General features: G+C 41.3%; 1 protein-coding gene across 12 annotated transcripts in view; it reads left to right on the forward strand.

Annotated features, from left to right (window-relative positions):
- LOC121276898 (receptor-type tyrosine-protein phosphatase delta) overlaps positions 1-18694 on the forward strand; it is a 612167-nt gene that overhangs the window by 545158 nt on the left and 48315 nt on the right. For all 12 annotated transcript variants that reach the window (XM_041185518.1, XM_041185525.1, XM_041185519.1 and 9 more), the window contains 3 exons: positions 9358-9533; positions 14971-15090; positions 18113-18267. In XM_041185518.1, the coding sequence (XP_041041452.1) occupies positions 9358-9533; positions 14971-15090; positions 18113-18267 (451 nt within the window). The remainder of the gene's footprint in view (positions 1-9357; positions 9534-14970; positions 15091-18112; positions 18268-18694) is intronic.

Consider the following 18694-nt stretch of genomic DNA (forward strand, 5'->3'; position numbering starts at 1 on the left):
ACTTATAATGTTAGAATAAAGTTAACATGCTACATGGCTCTCCTCCTATTTTAAAAGTCTTATCGGCAGTTAGCAGAGATCTGAGAATGTAATTCAACTTACATGCACAGATCTCTGCTTTCCCAAATTAGAGAGCAATGTGAGCACTCCGCACAGTCCACTTGCAACATTCTCAAATTAGTACATATCATCATCCTTGGGACCAAGAATAGCGGTGCTCTATTGCTCACCCAAAATATGAACCAAATGTCAGTTTTCTCGTCAAAAAGCGCTCTTTGACAAACAATTCTCAGGTGTGGAGTGCTAATGGAAAAATACTTAAGTATAGGATTGCTGATGTATTATCGCAAACTGCCGAATACCTTTTTAAAACAAAATGTGGTCATGATAACATAATTGGATTTGTAAATGTCTGACAGCTGTACTTGTTTGAGCAAAGTTGCTATGGAACAGATCTGTAAGCATTCTATTTTTCCATTGCAGATTTTATTGGGACTTAAAATGTTCAGTGTATAAATGGAATTGCATTGTACCACGTGTATAGTTGAAATGAAACATGTTATAATAGCTGGCAGCCTCAGGTTTATTTCGGATTCCCCAACGTTCCACTGAAAAATAGCAGTGTGTTGGTATTCGATGAAAATTGAAAAGAAGTTATGAGAAAGTTTATTATTAACATGTTACTGTACCACTGAACATAATGTTATTTGAATTTACACTAGGTATGTTATGAAGATAAATTTGAAGAAAGTTTGATCCTCTGACCTGCTGAGGGAATTAAGGCTGTAAAATGCTTCAAAGATTGTTGATGCAGTATTAGGGCCGTGGAACCAGACGTGTTTAAGAGCTAAGTATTGAGCTCTTATTCATATATAATAGGCTACATAGAATGGGTTCAGCAGGAGTGACTGTAACAAGGGCGGATGTCTCATAAAGTTGTTCATGGTAATAGTGTGTGTAACTGCGTGCCCAAGTACCTTTCAGAATCATACAATCAAAAAAGGAGGCCATTTTGCCCATCATGCCTGTGTCAGCACTATAATAGGGTTATTCAATTAGTGCCTTTCCTCTTATTCTTTCACTATAATCCTGCAGTTTCTCCTGTTCAAGTTTATATCTAATTCCCTTTTGAAAGCTACTATTGATTTAATATTTTGTAAATAGTTGATATATAGAAAGAGAGCACATAAAATTCATATCAGAAGCAACTTTGTATTTTGTCCACTTTGGGAATATCTGGGCCAGAACCTTCCGTTCGGCGTGCCCCACCGACACGTAAAATGACACGCGGTGACATCAGGCGTGCGTCCCGACGTTACTGCACATCATTCAGTTCTTCAGTTCGGCGGGCGCGTACTGGAGTCGGCTGCGCACCTGCCGCACTGTCAAAGGCCTATTGAGGCCATTTAAATTCCAGTTGAAATAATTAACTGAGCTGCCCCTCCAACCTTAAGGTTGGCGGGCAGGCGAAGAGCCCACGCGGCCTTCGCATTTATCCACGGGCAGGATGAGGTTTCATGAAGGTTTAAAATATTAATAAAATCTTTAGTAAAATTCATAGACATGTCCCAGCTCATGCGACATCATTAAAAATCACGGTAATCTCCCTGAGGCAGCTATGTGCCTGAGGGAGATTTCTGCTTCTTTTGCGTGCAGGCCCTGACTTATCCTCCTCCCCCTGCCCGCACAGTGCTTCCAGGTGTGCATCATGTTGGGCAGGCCTTAATTGGCCCATCCACATAAAATGGTGGCACGCAGCCAATCGCGGGGCCGATCGGCTGCACGCCTGCCCCTGCCCAACCCCCCCCCCCCCCCCCCCCCCCCAACCCTGGACAGGGAGAAAATTCTCTCTGTGGAATAACTGTAGTCCCTACAGGAGGGTATGATGTTCATCCCATCCAACACTTCCAGGCAGTGAATTTTGGAAGATACCAACTTTCTACTGCATAAAACCCATCACATTTCTACCTCTCCAGTTCCGAAAAAGTCATTTTGGACTTGAAACATTAACTCTGTTTCTCTCTCCACAGATGCTACCATACCTGCTGAGTTTCTCCAGTACTTTCTGTTTTTAGCCCTAATATTGATCCCTGGGAGACACCACTGTATACTCCCCTCCAGTCTGAAAAAACAACCATTCACCACCATTCTCTGTTTTTGTCTATTAGCTAATTTCATATCCATGCTGCCACTGCCCTTTTATCTCATGGACTTCAATTTTCCTAACAAACCTGATTATGTGGTTTATTTCTCAAATGCACTTAGAAGTGCAGATACCCATGAACCATGCTGCCCTGATGAACCCTATCCATTACTCCATCAAAGTTTATTTAAGTTAGTCAAACACAATTTGTCTTTAACAAACCGTTACTGGCTTTCATTGATTAATCCATATTTTGCCAAATGAGAATTATTTGTTCACAGAATTATAAATCTCTAAAAGCTTCCCACCACTGACATTAGGCTGACTTGCTCTCTAGTATCTAGTTGATCTCTCTCCTCTTTTAGAACAGTGTGAATATTCAACCCTTCAGTCCCATGGCACCATTCCTATATCTAAGGATGATTGGAAGATTGTGGCCAGAGCCTCTGCTATTTCCACCCTTATGTCATTCAGTAACCTAGGATGCATCTGATTAGGACCGGTTGATTGTTAAGTATCTGTTCTTTATTTTGATCCTATTGATTTCTCTATACCTCCTCATTTACTGCTACATTGGCAGCATCTTCTTTGTGAAGACAAATGCAAAGTATTCAGTCAGTACCTCTGCTTCCACAAGAGGCTTTCCATTTTGGATCCTAATTGGCCCCACCCTTCCTTTGACTATCATTTTACTATTATATGTTCATTAAAAAAATCCAGTGCTCCCTTTTATGTCACTCAGTAATCTATTCTCACATACTCTCTTTGCTTTAGTTAGTCCCCTTGTGTAGGCTTTTTGTGTTGTTACAGAACACTGAAGTGTAGTGGCAACAGCACAGATTTCCCTGCCACTGTTGAGGTATTAAAGAAAGAAAATCATGTATTTATAAGGTGCCTTTCATGTCCTTGGGATGCCCCACACAATTTACAAACAAGTACTTTTTCAAGTGTAAGAGAACTGATCATGAAATTGGGTAAAATCAACCATCAGTTCATACACACCAAGGCTCCATAAACGGCAATGAGATAAATGACCAAATAATTTGTTTGAACAATAATAGTCAAAGGATAAATGTTGGCCTAGACATTGTGAGAACTCTGCTCTTCAAAAAGTGCCACGGGATCTTTCACCTACACCTGACAGAGAAGCCCAGATCATGTGCTTAGTTTTAAATTTCACCTGAAAGATGTTATTTCCAATTGTGCAGTGATACCTCTGTAGCTGCATTGAAGTGTGAGCTGAGGTTGTTTGTTTCAAGACTGGAGTGGGGCTTGAACCCAAATCTTCCAGCTTTGAGGCAAGAAGGCTACTTTAGAACCAACACTGGTACCTGTGACCTCAGTCAAAGTCTGAGACACAGCGGTCTCTTTCATTTCAATTTTTTAGAAAATGGAGTCTGGCATCAAGCAGACCATCCTCAGCCAGACTCCTGATTTTTATGGCTGCGCTCTATACTCAGTCTGGCAGTAAGAGATGGATTGACTCTGACTGTATCCTGCCAGGCAGGATTAAAATATTCCATCCATGGTGTAGGAGACTCATATAACACTCAAACTGCTGAAGGTGACAAGTAGATCTGGGTTTTGGCACTTTTTATAAGCTTGCTCAGCTCACTGCTTGCCAAACATAGTTCAATATCATTGCCAAGTTAAAGAGCTAAAGTTTTATTCCAAAGGACAGCCAAGTGGCTAGTGGTTTAAATGACACCAGAACAGGTATTACAGGAATAATAGAGTTGCCATTGCTCACCATAGTTTTTCTGCATGAATTCACAGGATTAACAAAGAGCAAAATTTTTTCCCCAAGTATTTTCCTTGGGCTTGGCATCTTGGACTAGTTTTGATCAATATCTCAGTAAATGTAATGAGACCCAGAGAGTGGTATTTAATGGAGACAATCGATGCCTCACCCACGGGCTGGAGAGTTAGTGAGAGCCCCATGTCGCTTCTTTTCAGGAAGGCTTCCCCAATGAAGTGCCAATCATGTGCTTAACTGGGCAGTGGCCGGCCTTCCCCAGGGGCAGAAGTCCCACCTGCTGAGAGCTGCCAGCGAATCAGAGGCCAGCAGCTCTTCATTGCCTGGCATATGGGTAAATCCTTGCTTGAGGAAAAAAGAAGATATATCAGAAGCACTGTTGTAAAAGGTTGCATCATCAGAAAAGATGGAGTAGCAATGGAGGAACTGGGAGAATGGAATGGAATCTTTACAGGGTGTAGTGTGTAAGTGTAGTTAAGGTAGCTGTGGGAGTCAGTTGGCTTATAATGAATGTTAGTTAATAGCCTGTTGCCAGGAATGGAAGCAGAGATGGCAAGGAACATACAAACAAGGAGCAGGAGGCCATTCGGCCCTGTGAGCCTGCTCCACCATTTAATAAGATCATGCTGATCTGATAGTAACCTCAAATGCGCCTATCCCCAAAACCCAACACTCCCTTGCTTCCCAAGAATTTATCCACCTCTTCCTTAAAAATATTCAAAGACTCTGCTTCCACCGCCTTTTCAGGAAGAGAGTTCCAAAGACTCATGACCCTTTGAATGAAAAAAATTCACCTATCTCCATTTAAAATGGGCGATCCCTTATTTTTACAGAGTGACCCCTAGTTCTGGATTCTCCCACAAGAGGAAACATCTTCTGTACATCCACCCTGTCAAGCACCCTCAGAATCTCACATGTTTCAATCAACTCGCCTCTTACTCTTCTAAACTTGAGCGGATACAAGTCTAACCTGTCCAATCTTTCCTCATAAAACAACCCACCCATTCCTGGTATTACCCTGGTAAACCTTCTCTGAACTACTTCCAATGTGCTTACACCCTCCCCTAAAGAAGGTACACAGTACCCAAGATGTGGTTTCACTAGTGCCCTGTATAACTGAAGTATAACCTCCCTACCTTTGTATTCAATTCCCCTCGCAATAAATGATAACATTCTCTTAGCTTTCCTAATTACTTGTACCTGCATACTAGCCTTTTGCGAGTCATGCACTAAGACACCCAGATCCCTCTGCATCTCAGAGCTCTGCAATCTCCCACCATTTAGATACTTTGCCACTCATTTATTCTTCCTGCTAAAATGGACAATTGCACATTTTCCCACATTATGCTCCATTTGCCAGATCTTTGCCCACTCACTTAACCTATCCATATTTTTTGTAGCTTCCTTATGTCCTCTTCACAAATTACTTTCCTATCTATCTTTGTGTCATCAGCAAATTTGGCAACCATCCCATCCATCCCTTCATTCATGTCATTTATATAAATTGTAAACAGCTGAGGTGCCAGCACTGATCCCTGTGGCACACCACTCATGACATCTTGTCAACCTGAAAAAGACCCATTTATGCCTGCTCTCTGCTTCCTGTTAACCAACCTATCTTCTATCCATGCCAAAAAGTTGCTCCCTACACCATGAGCTTTTATTTTCTGAAATAACCTTTGATGTGGACTTTATCAAATGCTTTCTGCAAGAGAAGGGAAGATTCAGAGACAGACCATGTGAAGGTGAGAGAAGGGTAGAAGCAAAGTTGATGAAGTTTTCCAATTCAGGGCAAGAGCAAATCATGGCGTCGATACAGTCATTAATGTACTGGGAAAAGATTTGAGGGAGGGAGCCCAAGTAGGATTGGAAGAACAAATGTTTGACATATCCTGCAAAAAGGCAGACATAATTAACACCCATGCAGGTACCCATAGGAACATCTTTTATTTGTAGGGAGTGAGTGGAGTTGAAGCAGAAGTTGTTCAGAGTGAGAACAAGCTCAGCCAGGTGATGGATGGGAACTTGTTGGGCCTATGTTTGAGAAAGAAGGAGAAGCCCTTAGACTTCCTGATGGGGGATGGAAGTGTAAAGAGATCAGATGTCCATTCCCCAACATAATTGTCTTAACCGAGGATTCCCCCCACTGCCACCAACCCTGGTTGACAGGGCCCAAAACGCAGATTGGGTGACTTCTTTGCCGGAACATCTCTGTTCAGTCTGCAAGCATGATCCCGAGATTCCCGTGGCCTGGCATTTTAATTTTTCACCTTGCTCTCATGCTAACCTCTCTGTTCTTGGCTTCTTGCACTGTTCCAGTGAAGCTCAACATAAGCTTGAGGAACAGCACCTAATCTTTCGATTAGGCACTTTACAGCCTTCAGATGGCAATATTGATTTCAGACTGTACGCTCTGTTCCCCCTTTTGTTTCCTTTTCTTTGTTTCTTTCGGGTTTTTTTTGCATTCAGTCAGCAGCACACCTGCTCTCGGCACATCTTTTATTTATTTTCTTCCCCATCACCAACCTCTTTGGCCCTGGAAGACTAACTCTTCTGTCATTCAGTCTCTCCTGTCTTTCACCCTATCACAGATCTTCCTTTTGTCCTTGTCCCTCCCATCCCTTGCTCAAAACCTATGACACCTCTAACTTTTCCCAGTTCTGATGAAAGGTCACAGGCCTGAAATAATGCTGCCTGACCTGTTGAGTTTTTTTTTCTAACATTTTCTGTTTTCAGATACCCAGCATCCTCAGTATTTCTGCTGATTAAGGGACATTTAAAGTCCTTTTCCACCTAAATAAAACAAACCCAGCCCTGCCAATGTGGGATATGTCCCATAAACAAATACAAAAAGGATGCTTAGCTGATAGGGACTTGATTTTCCAGGCAGATTTCTCATTAGAAACATCAAACTTTATTTACAGGCTGTAGCAGCAGTTACATGCTTCCATCAAGCTCCACAACTAGAAGAAGAACCTCCACTCTAAGGTTCCCCATGCTTAGAACTGTTTCGTTCACAGTGTCATGTGATACTCTACAACACAATAAGCCTTAAGGCTACAATCGCTACATTCCTTAAAGCTACAATTACTACATTAGCATTTGCAGGATGTGTAATAATTTATATGTTTGCTAATCAAGAGCATCTTGAGCACCCTTTGAGGGACCTTCAATTGTAGGACATTCATGTTTATCCGGGCAACTATCTGAGCTGAGCAGGTGGACATTAATGGCTCTGTACTCAACAGAACTTTACATTTAAAATACCCTTGATGGCTATAACTTCAAATAGTTTGTCTATTTCTTTACAGGAGCAATGTGTTTCTGAAAGAGTATCTTGGATGACCCCTTTATTCATTTGTTTATATGTGTATTGCAATAATGTAAGTCATAAAGCTGTTTTGCTCCGTTACAATAATGCAGACTCTCATGTGTCCACAAAATTAAAACTCAGTGTTACAGCGATAAAATTGAAGGTGGTGAGGGAACATTTTTCAATACATTGGTGCAACTCACAGTAGAGTTTAAATGTCTAGCCTGCTGACACCTTTCAGATTCTTGTTAGCATTTTAAATACACTGATTACATTGAAGAGAGCCTTTATTTTGACTAATTCTCTTGTGGATATCAAGACAGTGGCTGCCACCATGAAGATTGGAAACCCCTGTATGACATTTACTTTGACTGAGCTCTTTAAAAATTATACATTATCAGGTTGAGGCCAAAGCTCTGTAGAGCACTTGTTGCCTATGCGGTTTCCCCTCTCTGCTTATAACTTTTAAGGACAGAGCTTGCATTTGACAAAGTTCACATTTGCGTATTTCTGCATGCATTATTTTTATGGAGGTGTCAAACCCTTTATTTTAAACCAGTTAATGCCTATGTTAAAATCACATACGCAAGAATGAAGTATGAGAACATTAACGATCCATATGTGAATTTTGGCCAGCATCGTTCTTCCGTCTAAAGTTTTACATTCCTCCCATTTGCTGGGCGTTTTGAAAACAGGATATAAAGGATTGAATATAAAATGGGCTTTCTAAAAATGCACTTTGTGATGAAAACACATGGAAAAATGTATGCTCTCTGGTTTATCTGGTCCCTTCATGATACTGAAAGTAATGGGTCTAGATGTAGATGAGGCTTATCTGTGGAAAACATGGGCAGCATTTGTGGCTTGGTACAACAGGAAAAGCACTGTTTCTGCCAAAACAAAGAGATTTTGGCTGCCTTTGCACAAGAATCCTGGCAGCGAGGGAGCTGGTGCAAAGCAGTGGTGCCCACTGAGACTGAGACAGGTCATTTTCTTTTATGTCTTGCCATATAATTTTTTTCCTTTCAGGGAAATCATACAATGCAGAAGACAGCTGCAAAAAGACAATCTAATCACAAAGGGGTTTTTTTTTAAGATTAAAAAAATCTGCAGTTTCGACAGAAAAATCTGTTGGCTCATTTCCTGTCCAGAGCTGAGTCCACAGTCGCATTTGAGACGATTTGAGGGCCCTAATTCATTTCTCCCCCTAAAAGTTTACACCACATTCACGTCTGGCTCAGTTTATAGCCCATCCTGTTGGTACATACATTAAAACAGTGAAGCGAAATAAGCATTCTGTTTGGATGCTGAAGCCAGATTGACACATTTTTAAAAATAAAGACTGATCAGCCTGTTGAAGCAGCAAATGCTCAATGCCGCAGACAGGGATTGGTCAGTCCCTGATCAACTATAACATTGGTCTGAACAGGCGCATGCTCATCAGAGACTGTGACAACTCCCTGTGTGAGGGAGGAAAATGTGGAGGGAAGATTCTTGTTGGGGGTGAAAGCTGCAGCTTCCTGACTACTGGCTAAGCAGAACATTGATGCAGCGTAGGAGAAGGCCCAACAACTGCCTGTCAACAGCAACAGAAATATAAGGCCAAAATGGTCCTAAAGCATCATGGAAATAATGTTCAACCAAAAGTGGCATAATTGTAAAGATAAATGGGAAGTGTTGGTGAGGGAGACATTACTTTGGTGCTTCCCTTGCAGTAACAAAGCACCCATTTATCTAAGGATAATGCTTGGAGCAATTTGGCAGGGGGAGGAAGAGAGGGTAACCTTTTGTACAGTTTTAACAAATGTTCCCCATTGAAAGCCTGTGTTCTCTAAGGTACTGCAGATTGTTCAAGAATAATGTGAGCCTGTTGAGTGACAATGATGCAACTGCATCTACCTTTTCTCTAGATTAATACAGCATTAAAAAAATCCAAAGGTTTTAAATATTTATTCCTTTGAAAGATGAGCTGTTGAGCTTTCGTGAGCTCACTTACATTATAAATACATTAGTCTAACGAGTTATTAGCTTTGAATGTTCTATTGTCTTATGACACCACATTGGCTCCAGAAGCTAGATTATAGAAAAGTTGCTTTCTGCTGAAATTTTATGATCCAGAAATCCCATTTCTTGCTTTCTTTATAGGCATACCAGGAAGTGATTACTCCAATTCCAATTACATTGATGGCTACAGAAAGCAGAATGCGTACATCGCAACACAGGGTCCTCTGCCTGAGACATTTGGAGATTTTTGGAGGATGATTTGGGAGCAACGAAGTGCGATTGTTGTGATGATGACGAAACTAGAAGAAAGATCAAGGGTAGATATTTAATACCTGATATCACACCTTAAGAGAATGAATAACAACCATACTATTGATATAAAAATGGAAAATGATATTATTGCTGAACATGCATGTTATATTAATTTTAACCGTGTACAATTGAGAGATTATTGCTCTATCATTTGTCCCAAGTAGCAGGCAGCCTCATAAATCATGTCTATCTAAGCACTAACACATCTAGTGGTATCCAATTTATTTAGGATCATCTGCTTTGATTAGCCAGAAGACTTTAATTTAATTTAATCTCAGTGTAAACAAGCAGTATTAATAAGAATACATTATTATTTCATGTGGTTAATATTGGCCATTGAAATCTGAGTTTGATAGCATTTTATGGAAAGATGAGATGATCATTTTTTTCTATGGTATCAACGTTCATTGCAGCTGTGAACATAGAAACAATATTTCATTGGGCTCAATACTTAATCTGTGAAAGTCTTTTGACCAGAGTTTTCCCATCGGCAGCTTTTTAGGCCGGTGGGGTGGGGAGCATGAAATTGAAGGGACGGGAAGCCTCTCTTTGCCCCACTTGAGGCCCTTAAGTGGCTAATTATTGGCCACTTAAGGGCCATTTCCCGCCTACGCTTAATTTTTAGGCTGGCGGAAAGATTGAGCTGGCATTGGGGGAAAGCCAAAAATCAACAGAGTTACACCTTGGCTGGGAAGTGGTAGAGAGTGGGGTGCCACCTCCATCAGAAGCCCCATTCTGAAGTCGGGCGCTCCCCCCCTTCCCGCTTAAGGCCCGATGGCCTCCGGACCTCCCTCCCCCACCCCACCCTGGCCTCTTCCCCGATACCCCAATTGTACCTCCGTAGGCCTTCCCTACTCTCCCCGCCCTGGGACCCCTTGATCTTCCTTGGGCCTCAGCTCCCTGGTCTTAGGCTCTTGAACTTCCTCTTCTGTCCTCTGCGGCGTTGTCACTGCCGGAGAGCTGCTGGCCAATCAGCAAGGGGTGGAAGTCCCGCCTTCTGCCACTTAATGCTCATTTGAGCATGAAATAGCTGCGGGGCACTTGGAGCTGGTGAGGATGGCGAGATCCTGCCCTCCGAAAAATTCAGGCCCTTGCATCTGGATTTTGATATCTTTAATCTACCCATTTACATCATCTCTGAGCTGTCTTTCCCTACATCCATCTATCTGCCATGTTTTATTTCAATACATCTGTCTTCCATTTCTTTAAATAATTATTTTCCTTCCTTCCTTCCTCAATTTTCATGATTACTTATAGATCTCTGCTTAATATTTCTTCTCCAAGGCAAGATAGATTTCCATCCTTGTTTTCTTGAAGCTTTTCTCTGGTATTTGACTTTAATGACCCTGTGAGGACTGCATCAACATCTCTTTGCTAGTTTTAATAAAGTGCTGTGTTCTGGCTATTTTAGGAGTATAACAATTAACATTTTGTAGTTTTATGCATTTCTATTTCTAAGAGTACGTTACAATTTTGCAAAAATGACCCTTGAGAAGCTGCAGGTGTGGACAGTACTCCAAGTGTTGATATGCCAGCTTTCCTCTTGAGCCACATATTTTTATTCCACTGGCAAGGACTTGCAGATCGTGAATAGATCTGGCTAGCGCCTGCTTCTGTAAAAGCTGTTCAGCTTCTTAACCCATATTCAACAGGAGCAAATCATCTTACCTAGCATGATTTTGAAGTTAGTATTGTCAGACCCCATCTCTGTTGGACTTTCAGCCTGAGTATGCTCCTGAGCTTTCAGAGTCACTACCCCTTACTGGAGGAACCATCCCATTTGTCCTACAGGATGACTTGATTAAACCAGAGGGGAAAAATTGGCAACAGCAACAAACATAGCCATTGCCCACTTCCCATCCTTCCACAGTCTTGTTGGGATTTTTTTGGTTAGAAGAGAGGTTTGCTTTCACACACCAGCAATTACCATTTTTATATAGGAGAGCAGGAAGCAGGTGAAATGGCACTTGTCAAGTTTTTTCACGGAGGGCCAGCCTCTGGTCAGTTGAGACTTCTGCATTCCAAACATTCAGGAGAAATAAACCCAGCTAAAGATAGTGAGCTTGGACCTTGTCGACAAAATTAGTCCGACACTCATAAAAGATGGTCTAAATATATAAATGGCTTAAATATAGGGATACTGGAACTGAACCAGATGATTTCCCTGGCCCCTCCCCCCATCCCCACACAACCAAACACTTGGTTTAGCATCTATTTGTGGCACTGAATGAAATATCAGACTTCTGAATCAGTTTCCAAAAATGTTTCCGCAATCATAGAACTCAACCAAATGTTCAGGGGTCAAAATTAGGCTCAGTGCTACCTTTTTTTTGCAGGATATTACAAGGTTCCTTAAGGTTCCAAAATGGCATCTACAATGCATGCAAGCACTTCTGACACCAAGTGTGCTGGATGCCATCACAGTAAAGACAATAGCACTTGTTCCGAACATCAGCCAGAATTATGCAGGCAGATCATGATGCCAAGCAGCAGTTTTGATTGCCATTTTGGAGTTCCAGGCTCCAGCCTACAGCCTCTCTTAATCTCACCCTGTTGGACACATGTTAAGCAGCATGGTGGACCCTCATCAAAGTTAATTTAAAATAATCAATAACTACTTACAGATTAGTTGGCGGTTTATTTCTTCTGGCTGTTGCTGCAATTCTGTGAGATTTGGATGCTTTCTGATGTTGGTTAAAGTTTGAAAAGTTTACAGGGAGTGGTCACCTTTTTGGTGACATTAGGCTTGTGCACAGGTCAGTTGCTCCCAGATGTTGATAGACCAGTTGACCACCTTCTTGGCTTTGAAAATGGACAGAGGCCACACAGAGGGAGGAGGAGTGAGAGCAGGGCTGTCAGTAGGAGGTCATATCTGCAGACGGCTTTTCAGGAGAACAAAATTGCAGGAGTGCTGTGACATCCTAAGAGTTACTTTGCATTCTCTTATCCATAACCATGATGGCAGCACTTGGAGCTTCCATGACAGCAATCTATGGTTGCATGAGCGCAGCTTGAGCTTCCACTGTGGCACTCGGACTTTGGGAGATGCCGCGTGTACTGCAGTGGAAACTGTGAGATCCACCATCAGATGCTGCATCATGGTTGGTACCACAGGTATGCTGATGGAAAGGACCACCCAATCCCAGTTGGAAGTTCTGTGCGAAGCCCTGTGTCAAGTTGGTCCTGGACTCTTCCATGATTTCCTTGTGATTATTTGTGAGTGGAAATCAAATTGCATTCATAAAATAGACACAAAAGGGACCGGATAGGATTCACAGTCATTATATAGCTTTGTTTTTTCTAATCTGTAGGATAAGGCCTCTTACTCCAATCCATCTGCTACTATGTGGATGAGTTGCAATGGTCCTCATCAATGTCACAGTGTGGAACATTTTTGATTTTAGAATTCTGCTTTGGAGATAGAAAGGAAAACATTGAGATGACTGATCCACTGTGACATACTCATACTTACTGTCCATTGGTCAGTGCATCAAGAGTGACTGTAGCGAGCTCAGCATGCATCTTGAACCATTCATGCCGCCTTATTTGCAGGAAGCCACAACAAGAGGCCCCTCTTTTTGCAATGAAGGGCAGGAGTTTCGTCTGTGATAATGGCTGACATCTTGGCCTGCCTCTGTCTTATTATGACATTGAAAAATATAACTCCAGCTTTTAGAAGTGTTATAAGCTATCAATAATACAAATGGAAGCCATCTGGTTATATGTTTCTGCCTGACCCCTAAGTTATTTTTCTTGAAATATTTTCTTTAATATGAGGAGCTGCTTCATTTGACAACAGATATGGGTGGTAATTTACCAGCTTCCAAAGGAAGCTGTATGTATATCCGATAGCCTAGAATAAAGGACAAATGCAGAAAAAACTCTATCCATCAATGATAAATCCATCAGTGAAAATCCTTTATGGATGAAACAATACTTAATTTTTAGTTCCCTATTAGTTCAATTTGTAAAATAGTAAATAATAAAATAATATCCCACCGTAAAATAGCTTCATGAAATGCATAGTATTGAGGATACAGATGGATTCAGTGCACTGTGAAGAAATTAGGAAATGTATGATATTAGTTCTGTTCACAGGGCAGATGTTCTCGAAGGGTTACTTATTTAATATTGCAGAGACAGGATGAATGTTAAATGGCCTTGTTGTTAGAATTGAATTATAGATGTCAAATTGGAATGTTGTGCATAATTGCTGATAGAAAAACAAAGAATGAGGCACAAATTATTGCCCATTTCATGCTCATAATATTTGACCCCCAGTGTTTGTTTCTGCTATTGCCCAATATTGTTCCTGTTACAGGAAGCTGAGGATTAACACAAACTTTTTATATTTTTAAACATTGGTGGTGGCATTAAAAAGACACATTAAAAAAAAACTCTGGTGTAATACATTTAATGGAATTCCATAACCATAGCCCTCTAGCTAAATCTGTCATTCTGGTGATATAATAATATTGACCCATTTAACATCTCACAGGAAAGAGCTACGCCTATGCATTTTGTTATTTTGTTATCCTGAGTGCATATGTGATTCAGCTGTTTAGTACTCCATAACCTAAGAATGCATTTGTTTAAGCAGGTAGAGGTTACCCTGACAGGGTTCCGCAAGTCATTCTGTTTTCCTCGTTTTAATGCTACTGATTTAAAAATGGACCTTTGGACTATTTTGCATCTTTACTTTGCATTTCATGTTTCAGGAGATGAACTGTCTTATACGTAGATGATGAAAAATTACAATGTGTTTGCTGGAGAACTGAATAATAATGTTGGATCTATTCTGTAGCCTTCTACCACAAGTGTGTCGAGTGAACCTAGAATAAATGTTTACAGCAAGTCAGTTTGTTCAGGAGAGAAGTAGAGTTTCTTCTGGAGTGATCTTGCAGTTTAGCTTTGTACATATGGAAAGTGCACCACATTGCACTACAAAGCGATAAATGTACTTTCAGTTCCCCATCCCGAGTCCACTACCAGGCATTTTCAGTCTATGTCTGGGTGTCTTTGGTCTTTTCCAGAACCATTTTGGCTTCAGGACTAGTGGAAAATTGGGCATAAACTGTGGATGCATTATTTTTCTTTAAGCAAGTCATGAAGACTGCTTTTCTCCAATAACAACAGACCCCTGTTCCTCTCTAAAGGCACCAGTGTCAACTGTCACTGACGAGGTGAAAATACTGTCTTGGCTCTTATGTGAATAAACCTTCCATATCCTGTAGCACCAGGACCCAAAAGCCCTTTACCATTGGCAGAGGTAAACACGTTATTGACTTGATAATAAAGTCAATGTATTCGACATCTTGACTGTGAGTTTATTAAAAAAACATCAAAATAAAATGAAAAACATGTCTTTTAAGTATGTCATTTATGAATATTTCTTATTATCTGGAAATATCTCTCTTTACAGTAATGTGGTTATCTTTACAGGTGAAATGTGACCAGTATTGGCCTTCTAGAGGTACTGAAACCTTTGGATTAATCCAAGTCACCCTGCAGGATACAGTTGAACTGGCAACCTATTGTGTTAGAACATTAACATTAGACAAGGTATAACTTTTATTCTCCTTAAAGCTAATGTTTTTTTTTCCCAAAAATAATTGAAGTCTTCTTTACTGCTGTAACATTTATAAACCAGCTTGGTCTAATCTAATGAATGAAGCGAGCTGCTAACCAAAATGCTCCTATTTTCTTCTGTGGAAAGCTAAATGCAGACTAACATCTACTGAGATGTTGCAGTGCAGTATTCTGTACTAATAATTAGCTGGAAGAAACATAGGGCGGAATTGTTCACTCCCATTTGTGGTGGGCGTCATAGCAGGCGAGAATGGAAATATCAGGTGTTCGCAAAAATCAGTTTCACGTCGTAAAATCTGTTTGCGATTGTACGCTCCACCCATCAAAGGCATGTCGGCGTGCACTGTATATAAGCAATGCATACCTGGAGAGCTGCACTTCACTCAGGACTTTGAGGTTTCTTTGCATACCTTGCTTCGGGCAGCACTCGTCGTCATCAGTGCCCAGATTCGTAGGCAGCACCGCATCACTATTAGTGAGGCTTATAGGCGGGTCTCCACCTACCAGACTAGCCATAAGGCGGGGTTGGCTTTTCAACAGCTGCAGGGTTTGGGCTTGCTTGAGGAAGGGGGAGAAGTGGCCTCAGGCAAGGGAAGAAGCTGCAGGGTGAAGGCTGTACTGAGGGAGGGGAGTATCCCAGGGTGTGTGTAAGGGGCACATGTTGATCTGTGCAAATCGTGTCAAGATGGTGAGGGCTGAGAAGGCAGTTTCCAGAGGAGATGAGGCCAGATGGAGATGTGAGGGTGTGTGTGAAAGGGAGAGTGTTGGTATCCCTTGAGCTAACAGAGAATGAGATGCCAGCGAATGTATAATGGGCTTGTGAGTGTGAGAGTTTAGAGTGATGAGATGGTTGCCTTCCCCTGGTGGCTTGGATGAGATCATTCATCCTCTTTCTGCACTGGATGGCCAACCTCTTCTGTGCAGCGTTGGCACTGACCACCACTGCCACCGCCTCCCAAGCTGAAGTAGTGACATTGCTGGACTTCCTGCAGCCAGAGCACTAGTGGAGGACATCACGGCGGGCCTCCAAAAGGCATTCCAGTGATGGGTCATTGAATTCTTCTTGGCTTTCAGGGCCATGTCTTCACTGGAGCAGCACTGGGCTACAAGCATTGAGAACTGTGTGCGTTGCTGCAGTTTAGGTATGGCACCCAGGATGAGGAAACAGTGAGATAGAGTTGTGGCAGGCAATTCGGAGGCCGCCCACCAGTGAGATGCGATATTTCCTGTGGCTGCAAAATCAATGAGGCAGGAAGCGGATGCTATGGTACGAAAACCGGCCATTGTGGCCACTGTGTAAAATGTCGTTTTCATGCCAACCACCGCACTTTGTGCACTCGTGGGACCATTCTGCCCATAAACTCTTCAGCCTTGAAAGGAGGCAAATGAGAGGTTTTATGGAGGTATGGAAGATGTTAAGTGGAATAGAGAATATTAGTTCTGAGCATTGTTTCCAATTAAGTCACAGCCAGGGGACAAAGGGGCATAAATACAAACTGTTAGAGCACAAATTCAAGGCTGATATCATGAAACACTTATTTGTACAAAAAGAGTGCTTAATACCTTGAAGTGGGGAGTAGTCAAGAGAAGGACTCTCGTCATTTCTGAGGTTAGTTAGATGTTATGAAAGAAATTGCAGTTTTCAACACAAGAATGAGCTAGATGAGTTGAATGGCCTCCCTTGTTTGTATATTGTGATGTAATTATTTGACTCATTTCTGCAATCACTGCCATTCTAGACCATGTGCAGCTTATTGCATTCCCAAATTGGAGTGCTTGGATCCCCGGAGAGAGAGCCAGCAGTGGGGCAAGTTGCCATCCTGCATTATAGATTTTAAGTGGTATTTTTGCTTTTCATATTCATACTGACTTTTTAAACTTAAACTATTGACAGAAGGAATTCCAACTCCAGGTATTCTAAGTTCATGTGATTTTTCATGGGACACATTCTACTCTTGATGCACTCATTGCCAGGGTTATGATATCAAACCTATAATAAACTAGTGTGTGTGGATTAATTTAATTAGTCTTAGATGCCCTGTTTTAGGATGCAGGAGCATTGTACCATTAAAATGCACAAAAATATTGGTCTTTCCCTAATGGGTGTGAGAATTGGCATCTGTTGCCAAGGTGGACTTCTCCAGATTTAGATTAGTAGTTTGTTATATTTTAAGGGAAGGGCCTCCTACCCAGCTGTGTCTCCACCACTCACCTCACCCACAACTGTCATTTCATGGTAGCAAGCTGCACTTCACGAACAAAGCACATTGTGGATAGAGTGCGTTCACCAGCAAAAGTGAGTATCAGTCTCGCTATTTATGTTTGATGGCTGATCAGCAGCCATATTTTATTTCACACAAATGCACCATCTCAGATTTTCTGCTCATCAGCAGTTCTAGACCTGTGTCTTTACAGTCAGCTTTTGACCCTGGATTTGGCTTGAGAAGGGGTTTAAACCCTCATTCTTCCTCTGAACATCCTTGATAATTCCTGTCAACTGCAGAGTGCATCTGTTCTCATGAAATGTCGTTACTGCTTTGTTAAAGGCAATTTGTAAAAAAAAAAGGACTTCTCTATCTGAGCCATATATAGCCTGTGTGAAGTTTTCTGTCTCTCTCACATGCTTGTGCAAGAATTTGTGGCTGAAGAAATTCTTTTTCTAATTATTCCCTTTGTACATTCACATGCTCACAAATTCATATTAGTTCATAGAAGAAAGCACATTACCACAGCTGGACATCTGCAGATCAGATATGCACACTTTGTCTGTTCAGATTGGATTTGAGGTAATAAGACCTGGAGGGCAAACCCTAAATTTCATTCATTAAGACAACAAGCAGTGTATTTTGATCTACAAATGAGAGGCGTCAGAAAACTATTATGTTAGTCAGTGTGGAAAACATCATTTATTAATATGCCCAGAATAAATCTTTTTTTTTTGGTTATTATAAATGTTCTCATCAGTTTGTTCATAAAATCCCACCTGTTCTAATAGATTGGCTCCAGTGAAAAGAGGGAAGTACGACAGTTCCAGTTCACAGCGTGGCCTGATCATGGGGTTCCAGAGCACCCAACACCATTCTTGGCCTTCTTGCGGCGAGTAAAAGCCTGTAACCCTCCTGATGCCGGGCCCATGGTTGTACATTGCAGGTAGGTTATACCTTCAACAAAGACACTGCAGTCAGGAAGCAATGGCTTCATTGCATTTAACAAAAAAATGGTGGTACACAACACCAACTGACTTTCGGAGTATAAGTTTTGTTTTATCACTTTTAATTTGAGACTCTTAATTTTTTTACTGGAAGATATAATTTTCAAACAGGTTTGCCTGAACTTCCTCTCTGCTGTTTTAGTGGAGGGATTAATCCATGGGTTTACATATGCACTAGAAGTGGAAGAGAAAGGAAGTTACTGTGCAGTATATTTTCAAAGTCAAGTGTTGTTTCCCTAAAGATTAACATAAAATCAGAAGAATAACAATCCAATTAGTATTTATGAAGACAATAAGAATGTAACAAGATATCAGAATTACACACATTAAAGTTCTGGTATGATGACGACACAGATTTTACCAGAC

This window comes from Carcharodon carcharias, chromosome 4 (assembly GCF_017639515.1).
Source record: "Carcharodon carcharias isolate sCarCar2 chromosome 4, sCarCar2.pri, whole genome shotgun sequence".
Taxonomy (NCBI): Eukaryota; Metazoa; Chordata; class Chondrichthyes; order Lamniformes; family Lamnidae; genus Carcharodon; species Carcharodon carcharias.